General features: G+C 51.0%; 4 protein-coding genes across 4 annotated transcripts; 1 reads left to right on the forward strand and 3 right to left on the reverse strand.

Moving 5' to 3' along the window:
• Positions 1-930: 930 nt before the first annotated feature.
• HO133_000198 (uncharacterized protein) lies at positions 931-4,710 on the forward strand (the record flags this gene model as incomplete). Its single annotated transcript, XM_037291138.1, has 8 exons — positions 931-1,936; positions 1,988-2,003; positions 2,347-2,627; positions 2,706-2,798; positions 2,850-3,904; positions 3,961-4,310; positions 4,436-4,562; positions 4,636-4,710. 8 exons carry the CDS (start codon positions 931-933, stop codon positions 4,708-4,710), a joined length of 3,003 nt encoding a protein of 1,000 aa, XP_037152573.1.
• A 1,240-nt stretch (positions 4,711-5,950) lies between these two features.
• HO133_000199 (uncharacterized protein) lies at positions 5,951-8,490 on the reverse strand (the record flags this gene model as incomplete). Its single annotated transcript, XM_037291139.1, has 4 exons — positions 5,951-6,465; positions 6,732-6,890; positions 7,442-7,818; positions 8,339-8,490. 4 exons carry the CDS (start codon positions 8,488-8,490, stop codon positions 5,951-5,953), a joined length of 1,203 nt encoding a protein of 400 aa, XP_037152574.1.
• A 204-nt stretch (positions 8,491-8,694) lies between these two features.
• HO133_000200 (uncharacterized protein) lies at positions 8,695-9,319 on the reverse strand (the record flags this gene model as incomplete). Its single annotated transcript, XM_037291140.1, has 3 exons — positions 8,695-8,970; positions 9,018-9,124; positions 9,169-9,319. 3 exons carry the CDS (start codon positions 9,317-9,319, stop codon positions 8,695-8,697), a joined length of 534 nt encoding a protein of 177 aa, XP_037152575.1.
• Positions 9,320-9,691: 372 nt separating this feature from the next.
• Positions 9,692-12,478, reverse strand: HO133_000201 (uncharacterized protein; the record flags this gene model as incomplete). Its single annotated transcript, XM_037291141.1, has 7 exons — positions 9,692-9,835; positions 9,890-10,128; positions 10,264-10,407; positions 10,899-11,013; positions 11,279-12,326; positions 12,379-12,412; positions 12,463-12,478. 7 exons carry the CDS (start codon positions 12,476-12,478, stop codon positions 9,692-9,694), a joined length of 1,740 nt encoding a protein of 579 aa, XP_037152576.1.
• Positions 12,479-12,946: the final 468 nt, after the last annotated feature.

Below are 12,946 nucleotides of genomic sequence, written 5' to 3' on the forward strand. Positions count from 1 at the left end.
TGCGGGCCCAACCTAAGAAATCACGATCAATGCGAAATATGTACCAATATCGGTACTGGCAATGAAACCCATAGACAAGTCGGGTAGGGAAAGCACTCCAAGGACGCCTCTTGAGCTTTGCGATGAAGAGCCTGGCGACTGTGTACAGCCAGGCCATACGACCGATGACGTAGCGACCAATGTTGTAGTGATTGAATGGAGATTCATTCAGCGGGCTTTTCGAACTCTTTCGCGGTGACCATTTGATAACAGGAGTCAATCTTCCAGCAGGTTTTCTCGATTTCTTCACATGCTTGCCAAGATATATCTCGGCTCGGAAGCGTCGATCTGCAGATCAATCCGAGGACGCAGGTCCAGGCCTGACAGGATTCGTCCATCCAGCCCTCCAGCCCAAGCAAAACCTGCCAATGCACCTGCTGTTCTTGTATACATGGCCTCATCCTCATCATTTGTAAGAGTCGGCGTGCTCTGTTTTGCCTTCTAAATCCTGGACTAGGCTTATGTATATGTCAACTCAATTGACTCCCGCCTTCTAGGACGATGCACGCTCGGCCCCGATCGCCGACTCGCAGCATTCGCCGCGCGTAGGATGTGGCTATAACGCTGAACCGGCAAGCAAAGCTAATCCTGTGGAGGGAGTGCCACATACCGTCATCGAAGCAGCCATGGAGTCGATGCGTCAACTCAAACCCCATTGGAATGCTGGCATGATAGCCGCGTCCATTGCCATTTCATTCCTCGGGGCATTCACGTCTACGCAACTGTTTGTTTTCACATTAGTGCTCTAGCCTCTTTACTCCAAGGCTGACAATATCTTGCAGCATGTGCCAAGCGAGAATGTCCCTTCACTTCTCAAGCGTACTCATCTGGACTATACTAGGGAGCCTCACCTTTGGCTTCTGCTCGATCTGGAGCCTCCACTTCGTTGCAATGTTGGCATGCGAGCTAGATCTGCCAATTGGAATCAACGTTCCCCTCACACTCCTCAGCGCTCTGCTCGCCGTCTTGTTCACCTTTACAGCATTGGCATCTGATCTGCTATGGGATACATACATGAGAAGCAGACGGAGAAATTTCCGAGCATTGAGGAGAGAAAGAACTAAAAGTTCCGCCATTAAACGTTCGAAGTTGAATGCGCGTGACCCCTCATCCGAAGGTCTTTTGCACCCTATCGAGGAGGAAGAGGAGGAGGAGGAGGAGGAGGTAGGAGAAGAATATGAAGAGGAACGCTACAATCAGGATTCAGAGGATTCAGAATCGCCACCACTATCGACACATCCCTTCGAACAAGACAGAAATGGGACATTCGTTCCCGACACACCGCCCGAGACTCCACCTCTTTCTCCCCAACCGGTCCTCCATCGTGACCCAGGATACAAGTTTTTGGATCTACACCTCAACGGCTCAGCCGGAGGAACACCAACGAAACTTCCGGCGCAAAGCCCAGAAAGGATAACTCCAACACGCGTGGAGAGTTCTGAAAGTTCGATTGGATTTCCGGGGTTCCCAAGGTTTCAAAGAGAGCCAAGCGATCAGTCAATATCACGACGATCCGATTCGTTCATGGGATCAACCTATAGCTCCTATGGACTCAGCAGCATTATGAATCTTGCCTACCGAGGCACATCGCCTGCGAAGAATGCGTTCATTGCAACTGGTGAAGTACTCTACGCAGGTTGTACGCGCAGGAATATCATTAAAGGTTTTCTATGGAGCTTGGCCATCACAAGCATGCACTATGTGGGAATTTCTGCGCTGCGTATTCCACAGGGAGACTTCACCCTTGAACCGCCGCTCGTCATTTTGTCGGGCCTGATCAGCTGGGTCGTCTGTCTCGTCGGATGCATCTTGATGTCCCAGATCGAGACTCACTTGACACAGCAATTCCTCTTCGCAATCGTAGCATGCACCGGCGTCGCTGCCATGCACTTTACTGGTACGTGTATTTAGACCCGCATCCAAAGCCAATATGTTGACACGTTTAAAGGAATGCGAGCTGCAACGTACGTACATTTTGGAGTAAACCCTTCTCAATTAACATTAGGAACGAGCCACGAACCATGTTCTGGGAGTGACGCGTTGTTTCTGATCTTGAAACTTGCCCTTTTAAGCAGGCCACAAGCCATGATAACAGGAGCAAGGGGCTTTTTCTAGACTTGTCGCGCTAGTCGGGTCACACAGGTTATCTTTGAAGAGTGACCGGCTCCTCAACTCTTTAGACCTGGCCTGTGATTTGGGTCATCAAGCCATGTTTTGGGAGGATATGGCTCTTCCTCCTCTGGAGACTTATCTTGTTGCTTTGGTTTTTGCCTTGGAAAAGCAATGCTAACTCCGACTTCTGCGTAGATTTTGGTCAAATGCCGAACCATCTCCCAAAAGAGGCTACCCGCCTGCGCTAGCTGTTGCCATTGGTAGTATCGCCATCACGACGTGTATCGCAGCCAACTTCCTCTTAGCACATGTGGCAACGATCTCACGCAACAAATTGGCAGAGATTGTAATGACACGGAAGCAACTATGGAGGACTATCGCGCAGAAGGAGAATGCAGAAGCTGCCGCCGCCGCTAGAAGTGACTTCATAGCGTCGGCTTCCCACGAGATCAGGACCCCTCTCCATCACCTCCAAGGTACGAGAGACTCGTTTCACACTCAAAAGCTGTCCTCCAACCTAATCAAGAAATTTTTGCTGACTCCGAAATTTGCAGGTTACGGTGACTTGTTATCCCGAACTGAGTTGACCGAAGAGGGCCGTATACTTCTTTACGCGATTCAGCACGCCACAAAGACGCTTTCTTTAAGTGCGTGGGAAGCAAGTCCCTGTTGTTCGTTTCATACTGATCATTTCACAGTCACGAACAACGTACTGGATTGGTCAAAGTTAGAAAAGGATGCCGAGGCCGTCTGCCACCCTGTTGCTCTGGACATGAGAACCGTTTGCGAATCAATCCTAATGCTTCTGCCCAACAAAGATGACGAAGCAGATGTAAGCCTTATGGTTGTTGTGTCTCCGAACGTACCACATTCACTCTTCCTGGACGAAACTTATATTCAGCGGATCCTCATGAATCTTCTTTCCAACGCTTTGAAGTTCACGAGGTCAGGCTATATCATGTTGTTGATAGGAATGGAGAACGGTAAGCTCGTTGCCACGATCAAAGACACTGGGACTGGCATTCCCCCATGCTTTTTGCCCCAATTATTTGAGCCTTTCAAACAAGCAACGACCAGAGGATCGCAAAGAGGAACCGGACTAGGAATGAGCATTATCAAACAGCTGCTGCACAAAATGCATGGGACGATCGAAGTAGAAAGCAGACATCCAGATACAGCGTCAGTGGGGCCGGGACAGACTGGAAGTACTTTCACCGTCACAATACCCGCGCCGTTGTCTAGTACGCCAGATCCAGAGCCCTATCTTACTGAAGTACTTCCTTGTATCGCAATGTTCCATGGGGATAACGAGCGATCATTTGAAGGGCTGCGTACCGCTTGGGAGAGTTTTGGGTTTGAGGTTGTGAGGGTCAGCGATTCCTCCGATCTCTCTGGCTCGGAGTGGAAGTACGTTTGGGCGGACTTACCATTCTTGAAAGGAAACCCGCGTTGTCTTCAGCAGCTGCTTGAGCAGGATCAGTGGCAGGTCCTTGTGCCATACGATACTCAAGAGGCGCTCCAGCAGACCCCTAGCGTACTATCTAGGCCACATCTCGTCCGTTTGCAGAAGCCATTGCTATGGCACACTTTCGCTGATCAGATCCCCGCTCCCGGCGAGTCCGCTAATAATGCCGCTCTTGCCAGAACGGTCAGATTTGCACCGCAGGTCGACATCGTGGATGGCAACGACAAGGAACAGCCTCAGGAAGCTACAGCAAAGGATTTAGTAATACTTTTAGTCGAAGACAACCCGGTATGACGATCCTCGCCATGTCGCCGTTGGTAGATTTCACTGACGCACCTCTTTAGATCAACCAGAAGCTCGGCAAAAAGATGTTGACAGCCTTGAAGTATCAAGTCTTGCTCGCAGATGATGGCGAGGAAGCTATCGAGCAAATGATGAAGCACGATGCCACCATAGACGCAATACTGATGGACCAGTCTATGCCCGTCAAGGATGGCATCACAGCAACAAAGGAGATACGTGCAATGGAAGCAGCTGGAACACTTTCCCGGAGAAGACCTATCATTGCTGTGACCGCCGTTGTCAGTGCTCAAGCTCAGGCCTTGTTTAAAGCAGCCGGCGCGGAGGACTTCCTTACAAAACCATTGTCTCTGTCGAAGCTCGAACAGACTTTGGCGTTGTATCTGCCTCAACAGTAAAGATGGCAAGAAACATGTGAGCTTGTCCAGATACCAGAAGACGAGGGGTCCAATGCGCCTTCGACTTCTGCGACTCTGCTCTACCCTCCCCATTGCATGCGTCCTCCTCCGCTAGCAACAGACTCAAGAGGAGAATATCGACTGCGAAGCACAGTCCGAAGACCGTGGCAGACGATGAGCGCCGAAGCAACACGAGTAAACCAAACACCAGACTCGTTGATTCGTTTGGTGTACATGACTTTACAAGGGTAATTGAAATACTTGCCATCCTAATTGACAAGAATATCCAACATTGGAAGATGATTGTTAACCGATTTTTAGTGCATTCCTTGGAAAGCAACCATTTCAAAGCCATCAGAGGCTTCGATAAAAAAGCCACAGTCAGATCTTCCGTAACCGCCTTGCTTGTGCTTCGATAAGTTTGTCAGATATTAGCCAGCAGTACCTCCAGGCCGACGTTGTACCCCGAAAACTATGATTCGTGAACATAGAGGTGGCGCGCTACGCTTAAATCCAGTGAGGAATGCCGCTGCTGGGCACTTGGTCCATGGCGATGAGTCCTTCGAATCCTTTACTCGGAGTGTGACATACTACAAGCCTCGCATGTGCGTGGTGGTCTGCGTGCTTACCCATTCATTGCACGGTCATCCCTCGGGAGCAAAACCACCTAGCTGCTCAACCTAGGTCTCGATGGACAGAAAAGCGTTGCCCGTCTTGACAGGATACAAAGAGGTACTAGAGCTATGTAGTCGAAAGTTCTATGCCTTCCATTCCATCTGGAATGATTCTGACATACTATGTAAACCTACAATCTATTACGTAACGTTTATTGCAACACGTTTCAAAGACAAAACAGTCCAAAGCACGCTTCGTTATCTATTTCATTCGCTCCGTTTACCTCTTCTTCTCGTCCTCCTCCCCCCTCCCCCCCACAGATCCCTCACATCCTCCTCCCGGCTCACAAGCCACATCCCTGCCATACCTTCGCCAAAGACAGAACCAAGAACATACGTGCCAAGTCCCAACACTCTATCCTCCGGCTCCCCGACAAGGCAACGCCGTTGGAGGGGACAATTACGGACTCACTGGGCCCGGGAAGAAGACTTGGTTTACTAAGAAGGGAGCTGTTATATATACCGCCTTTTATTTAACATTCGCGATCTTCTTTACAATAGGCGAAGCTACGATTTGGTTCGGTTTGGTTGCCCATGAGCGAGCAATATACCACCATGGATGGATGTTTCTTCTTGTTCTTACTCATGGCTTTTCGAGGGCGGTTTAGGTGCAGAGCTTGTGAGAGAGAGAGAGGGAGAGAGAGAGGGAGAGTAGGAGGCGTTGTGTAGATGTGATTGGTTGGTTGGAGGTGTGAAGGGATGTTGCTGTGTGGGTAGGGAAGGGGGGGGGGGCGATGACGCTTATGTATACACGCTGAAGTACAATTCCAACCCAGATCGTTTGCGGTGATATTCGTTAAGATAGATTGGTCTCAGAAGACACGAATGGACGCGCAGATTTGAAGGACCTAGGACGAGGGATGTTATATACATTGGTAAATACGTTCTATGATATGAACAAATCTCTCTCTATTCTACATATATACACATATACATATACATCCACCTGACTGTTCCTATTCCTACAGCAGCCACCCAGCAACCGCAGCAATCGCACCCAACGCCGTCTCCACCACCTTCACCAACCCCACAGCGCCCACGCTCAAATCTTCGCTCGATGAAATCGAAGCTGTCTGCACTCCCGACCCCAATGTTCCACCGTCAATTCCTACGATGGATTTGCCACTCCCCTTTGTGCCATTGCTCCCGCTCGTGCCGTCGGCATAGAACGCACTGAGTGCATTCCCAGCCGTCGAGTTCTTGAACGGTGCCTGTTGGAAAAAGAGACATCGATTCGTGGCATCTGGGTCTGGGATCGGCTGGAAAGGTAGGCCGGTGTTGTTGAGGTTGAGAATGGTGCCATTGCCATAGGTAGGGATGTCGTTGAACGCGGAACCGCCGCTTGGGATTCCTGCTCCCACGATGGAGGTGACGTGCTGCTGCGTCGCTTGCGCGATAGACTCGTCGTAAGTGCCGCAGCTATAGTTGGAGCCAGGGTCGTTGTAGAAGGTGTATGCCGTGTCGTTTGCGTGGAAGGCTGGGGGGACGAAAAACATTTAGCCGTGGATTTGATTGTTGAAGGCGCGGTCAAGTAGTTGGTACTACATATAATTATTGCTTCGCTGGCGAAGGTGATGCCGCGATTCAATTGGTCATTGTAGTGTAAGCTACCATCGAAAACTGGGGGGTAGAGCACGTCGGTGATGTAAGAGACTATGCTGCTGTTCACGCTGGGCAGTTAAAGCTCGACAAGGCTGGTGAAGGAGGCTGTGGAGTTTATAGAAGGTAATTAGGGAAGGATACCTTCGTTCGCGTCATGGCCGTTCGTTTTCTTGATTGTTTTATTGAAACGGCCTTCGGAGAGGAGGCGGCCAGGTAGATCAGGGACGAAGTCGCCGTCGAAGACTAGGCCGGCGATGAAGCCGCCGTAGTGGCCACCGTAGCCGATCCAGAGGCTTTTGCCTCAATTCAGAGAGGCCGTGTCCCATATGGCGAGCTTCTTGCAAGGTGGAGACATTGCACAGTTGTAAAAATTGTCGGAAAGCCCCTTGTCGGGATTTTACCGGGAGATCCGTGAGGACTGCCGGGCTTTGAGTTATGGATTGTTAGAACAGTACGGGGCCTTGGTGCCCCCATAGGCTGTTATTTGGAACACGACGGAGCCTGCGCCGGCCGAATCCCCCATTACTGTGACTCGGTTCGGGTCGCCGCCGAAAAGGTGGATATTCTCCTGTACCCATTGTAACGCTAAGCGTTGGTAGCGTTTGCAGTCCCGTTAGCAGTCCCGTTGGCTGATAGACTTGGTCCAATATCCCGCCAAATGCGCCGAGCTATTTTGTATAAGTTGATGCCATACAGTCGGTCTTGAAGTTACGCGGTAATTCATAGCCACATAAACCACGCCTTCACCATTAGCCATACCGGCCACTTTGATTAAACAGCTGGATTCCCGACGCTCTCTTTGGAGCGGGAAGTGTATCCGCCTCTATAGATCCAGACGAAAACAGACGCACCGCTTGAGTCCTTGGAGCCGGTTGGAACTTGAGCACCGTCAAAAAATTTCTGCAGCATCATCACGTCCAAATAGAGACAATCTTCTGACGTCCTAGGGTTCTTGGGGAGAACCAACGTCGAGTATTTAATCGTCAAGACTGTCTCGTTGATTTTCTCAAAGGGGAATGTGGTACGATTTTCGTAGTATGATAGCCACTGGCCGCCTACCGCCACCCAGAAAGGATTGGACTGTGGGCAGACACGTTCCACGCTCTCACTGTTGATAACAGAGCTCTTCGTCTGAGGGAGGATCGATTTGGTGAATCGGAGGTTGCCTATAGGGGGCTCGCCGTACTGCATGTTCGAGAAATCATAGTAGCCACCGGAAGCCTTGGGGCTGTCAGCATGCATGCGGAAGGGAATTGCTTGTGACCATGGGTTGATACCTACGTTGAACGCAATAGCCTGGTGGACCTCATAGTCTAGGTCTCCCGTGGGAAGTGAGTGAGGACATAGAGTAAATAAATACCAATTAAAGAGAACGGCCATAGTACCTAATAGAGACAGATCACTTGTACATGAGAAGACGAAAAGAGAAAAAGGTGAGAATTCGGCGCCGAGAAGGAAGAGTTCTCGAACCAGCTCTCGAGGAGGTACTCACGGTACCTGGCACTGACCCGCCACTACTGCGAGGGGCTGGTAGAGTATCTCGAGTATCAACAACGGCACCTAGCCCCTGCTTTGTCCCAATTGCCTGGATTTGCGATTGGGTTCATGCCGGTCATGCAGTGCCTGATGCAGATTGCTGGGAACATGTCGCTGTGAGCTGAGAAGGCCTGTTCCACTATGATGGAGATGGATAGAAAGGCTCCACGCTAGCTTAGTCATGCTCAAAATGCTTGGCATCTGAGTCTGACGCGCAGAGATGTTGATTATCCTTCTCTTCCTCATATCTCCTACCAGCAGAGTGTTCAGTGACAAAATGGCAATCCATCTGTTCAATGTAGTTTCCCTCGGCTGCTAACTTTGCGACATTCTCATTGGCCAAAGGTGTTCGGAAATTGTCCATTGTCGTATTATCGGCCGGAATATTCAGGTGCAGTGGTGAACGAAGCATACTCTAAGTAATCTCAGATGCCATAAGTATCTTGCTTTACTTTTGCACCTCGTGCTGAATCTCTCGTATGCCAGCACGAGGCTAGCTGCATGCTCTCCACAACCTGCAATGGCCCTGTTGATCTCTAGAGTCTGTGTCAAGTTGGAAGTATTGTTTTCAATTATCACCCAGGTTTGCTAGTAGACGGTGATGGTGTGCGTCAACTACCTCCTCCATCTCCCTCTGCGTTGCATGACCCCTCTTCATCCGGAAGCGAACGACTAGGAACACTTTCTCATTCATCTCTCCACTCTTATTGGTCTGTATTTCGAGATCATACACTGCTTTCTGCCATCTTGCTTGAGCGTTCTCCATCTCTCGAGGATTTTCTCCCTTTACTGGAATCACCACTTCAATTGGTTCCGCTGCTGCTGTCGTGATCTCCAGGCAAGCCTGCGAGACTAGTTGCGAAGATGTCTACGGTTGAGACGACGACATACGCCCCAGATGAAAAGAGGCCCGTGTGCGGTAGCATTGTTCCCCAAGTCAATGGAGTCGATGCTGCCCTTCTCATTCTGGCTACGGTAGCAGTAATTTTGCGACCGATCTCAAGAAAATTGGGGTCAGCGAGTCTTTGGTGGGAGTACGTACTTTCCGAGTCAATATTCCTCTTCGGGCCCAAGTGTTGGGCCTTAAGACATGTCCTGCCGGTCTTAAATCTCGAAATGTCTTCCGTGGTTCGACAACCCCCCTCCAAATACGCAGTCCTGACAGCGATGTTGTAATCCAGCGACTTTGTCATGATGCTTGCTCTGGTACGATCTCTTGGAAATGGAGCATGATTGGTGCCATCTCTGTCCTGACAAATCACAGCTTGCATCCTACGGCGCTTCTGCAGTGGTCTTCGTCGGTGCGTTCTAGTCTTCCCTTCTGTCGACTTTATTGATTGGTACAGATGCTCAACATGGCGTTTTGGCCACCATTTCGGAATCATCAGAACAGGCGATCTCACAATGCTTTCCCAGGTGAGCCCCTCACCATCCTCCTCCAAGGTGGAGCCGACAACAGCCCAAGACCATTGTCTGCTACAGAATCCCCTACGCCGTGACAATAACTCTAATCAAGCTCTCCATCCTCTTCTTCTACCAATGACTTTTCGGTGTCCCCAAAACATTCAAGAAAACGCGTCTGGGTCTTTTTGGCTATCGTCGTGTCCTGGTGTCCCGCTTCCGTCTTCGCCACCATCTTCCAATGCCTTCCCATCAAAGCGGCCTGGACCGAACCCGTACCCTGGCGCCAAGTGCATCAACGGCAATGCCTACCTTACAGCCACCTGTGCCTCCAATGTAACAATAGACTCTATGGTACCTACATCTCGGAGCTGATTCTTCCTATTTGGTGTTGAAGGTGGGTCGCTAGACATGTTTCGGAGCAAGAAGACGTTCAACTCCATAAACCTGTCTCGCAACTCCAATTCCCACCTCAAAAATAAGCAATGCTGACTCCGAAATCTGCGCAGATCCTCATCCAACCGATTTGGGAGGTTTGACATCTCCGCCTCCCCATACGCAAGAAGGTTGCTCTGAGTTGCATCTTCTTCGTCGCTGCATTCTATATAACCGACTCTTTCCCCCTCTTCACCCGTTCGCGATTCCAACTCACTTCTCTTTCTCGCTCTATCCTTTTCACCGGACTCACGACTAATACACCTTTCCACAGCATTTACGGCGCCGCCACAGCACGTACCTGGACCATAGCCAACCTCAACCAAACCGACGTAACCTGGTCCTACGTCCGCCCCATCATCTGTTCCTGCGTCAAAATTTCCGTCGGCATCGCCTGCGCCTGTCTCCCCACCCTCCAACCAACTCTCAATGCCACCTTCTCCCCCTGTCTTGGCAAAGATGCTCGGCTCCACTTCCAAACGCAACACCTACGCCACCAACACGAGCCAAGACTGGCCTGGCACAGGACACTGTAGGAGTCAGATTTGATTTCGAGACCGCAGGCGCCGGGGAAGGATATGGTCAGTGGGGCAGGCTGGGTGAAGGGAGCAAGGGAGGGTTGGGAGACGGGAGCGTGCCGGGAATGAGGGAGGGAGGTGCATACGAGTGCGTGCGCGAGCGTGAACGGGGTGAGCAACCTGAATGACGAAGGGGAAAGCTTGGCGGAGTGACGATGCGATTCCGTTGGAGGGAATCACCGGGCAGAGGGATTGGGAGCGGGATTTGGAACGGCCCGTTCGGCATCCTGGTCACGCTGTCTGAGGAAAGGTGTTCGGCTGAGTTGGGCTGGGGTGTTAAGAATTGGGATCGGACGTGGAGTCGAGTGGAATGGACAAAGGGAAAAGAAGGGTGGGATCAATCAAGGTTTGGGCTTACTTGGGATACCGAAAGATGGTGTCGATTCGTCCAATGGAACGGGAGCGTCCTGATGAGTCTCGGACCGCTGCTGGATTTCACTTGGAAATATAGTGCTGATACCCGACGACTCCATCTATATCCTTTGTATACCGTGCCGTGCTTACGCAGCCCTTGATCTCTCCTGCTTACTTCCTAGCACACCAAAGATGCCATCCTCCCATACACATCTCCAAAACCCACCGTCAATTCACCATCATGCCAGGCATGCTCCCGGGCATATTCTCATATGTCCTATTCCTCCACCTCAGTCCCTCTTCAAACCCACTAGCATCGACCGCTCCACCGCTCCCTTCCTCCCTTTCTCTTCTCTCCCCGTCTCTCCTTCTCTCCTCTTCTACCTCTTTCCTAGCCTCCTCCCTCACGTCCCTCATAACATCCTTCGGCACGGCTTCCTCATCGTCCGCGGATCCAGGACCCCGCGTGTTCCTTTTTCTCGGCCATAGACTTGGCAGGACGACTTGCTGCACCCTTGGCTCAACGCAGCGCTCGTCGATCCAGGCGTGCAGTCTGCTCTCGACTAGTTGTGCGATTTTGGGGATATCCTGTAGGCGGGATCGTGAGCCGACTAGAGAGCGCACGCTTAGATCGAGGCGGTAGTCTGGGAGGAACGAGAAAGCGAGGGTCGTAGGTGTGATCGAAGGTGGCTGGTGCGGTGCGCCGGACGGAGTGCTGGCGGGCGTAGAATGCGAGGGCAGGAAGGATATTGACAGTGTGCCTGAGAAGCGGACGACCGAAACGGCCAGCGCAACGGGCAAGACAGCGGTGAGCGGCTTAGGATAGTTGAGTATAATCTTCGTCTCGACCCCCAACGTAATAAAATCGCTCAAATCCACATCCATCCTCGCCTGCAACCTCGGCCCCTCAGGCCCATTCGTATCACCATCATCCACGGGATGTACCCGACAATTGCTCAGAATCGGGAACTCCTCCCCCAGACTGATCTCCGTAACTTTGATATCCGACAAAAAGCCCGGTTTCTGCTGCCCATTCAGAATCCCGGTCAAAGATTCCAATATCGCGTCGTCGTCATGCGCATCATTCCTGAACTGCGCGATCGTCTGCGCAATCAGGACGTTAAACCAATCCAGACTCTCCTGTTGGTGGGAATCGACATTGTAATACGTCTTCGAGAGAATCGTAGCGGTCGTCAGTCTCGGCGGAGGCCGTAGGACGTGGGAGGCGGAGCGTTGGCTGTTGAGCTTGTGGGGGCTGGACGAGGAGGAAGTGTGAGAGACGGAGCGGCTGCGATCTCGACGTGCGAGGGCGCGTGCTGAGGCTGTGGTTTCGGGGGAAGGGGGGTCGCCGAAGATGAAGAATTTGATGAAGCAGCCGATCAAGATCACGACGGATACTTGGCCGAGTAGAAAACCTTGTGTGAATGAAAGACTGAGGACATATCAGCAAACTGTAGCCCTTATGCGGTATTCTAAGAGCTCACGAGGACTGCTGTGGTGGGACCTGCGGAGTAGCATCTGGAGTGGTGTCAGTCACTCCGCTCGGAGATGGGAAGGCTTGCACGTACGTTGAAGGCTACTCATGCTATCGAAGAGCGGTGGAGTATGCTATATCTACACCCATGATAGATCCTCTGTGATTGAGAGTAGACGACGGGGGTTGTTGAAGTGAACGGGAAGGAAGGCAACTTCTAAATTCTAGCTCTTGAGCGCCAAGACTTTATATATCTCGACTTCGATATAGAGCTGTCCCTTTTGAGCGCCTAAGAGTCTACTCATCTAGAGGTAGATTTGTCTACACCTAGTAAGACCGGAAAATTGCAAACTGGTCAATTCTATTATTCTAATTTGAAAGATGCCTTGAAACATCTTAATAGATACACTGAATAGGAGCATTCACCGTATACCAGAGACTCCTTGTCACAATGTAAATAACCAGGCATCGGCCAATGCGTATGAAGGATAGCTATCCAGCAGCTCTGGTCATCAAATATCAATTTTACACCCAACGCCCTGCTCCTTGAATATTCTCTTAAAACCACCTTTTGCTCT

The sequence above is a fragment of the Letharia lupina genome (assembly GCF_014066315.1).
Source record: "Letharia lupina isolate WasteWater1 chromosome Unknown contig_10, whole genome shotgun sequence".
Lineage (NCBI taxonomy): Eukaryota > Fungi > Ascomycota > Lecanoromycetes > Lecanorales > Parmeliaceae > Letharia > Letharia lupina.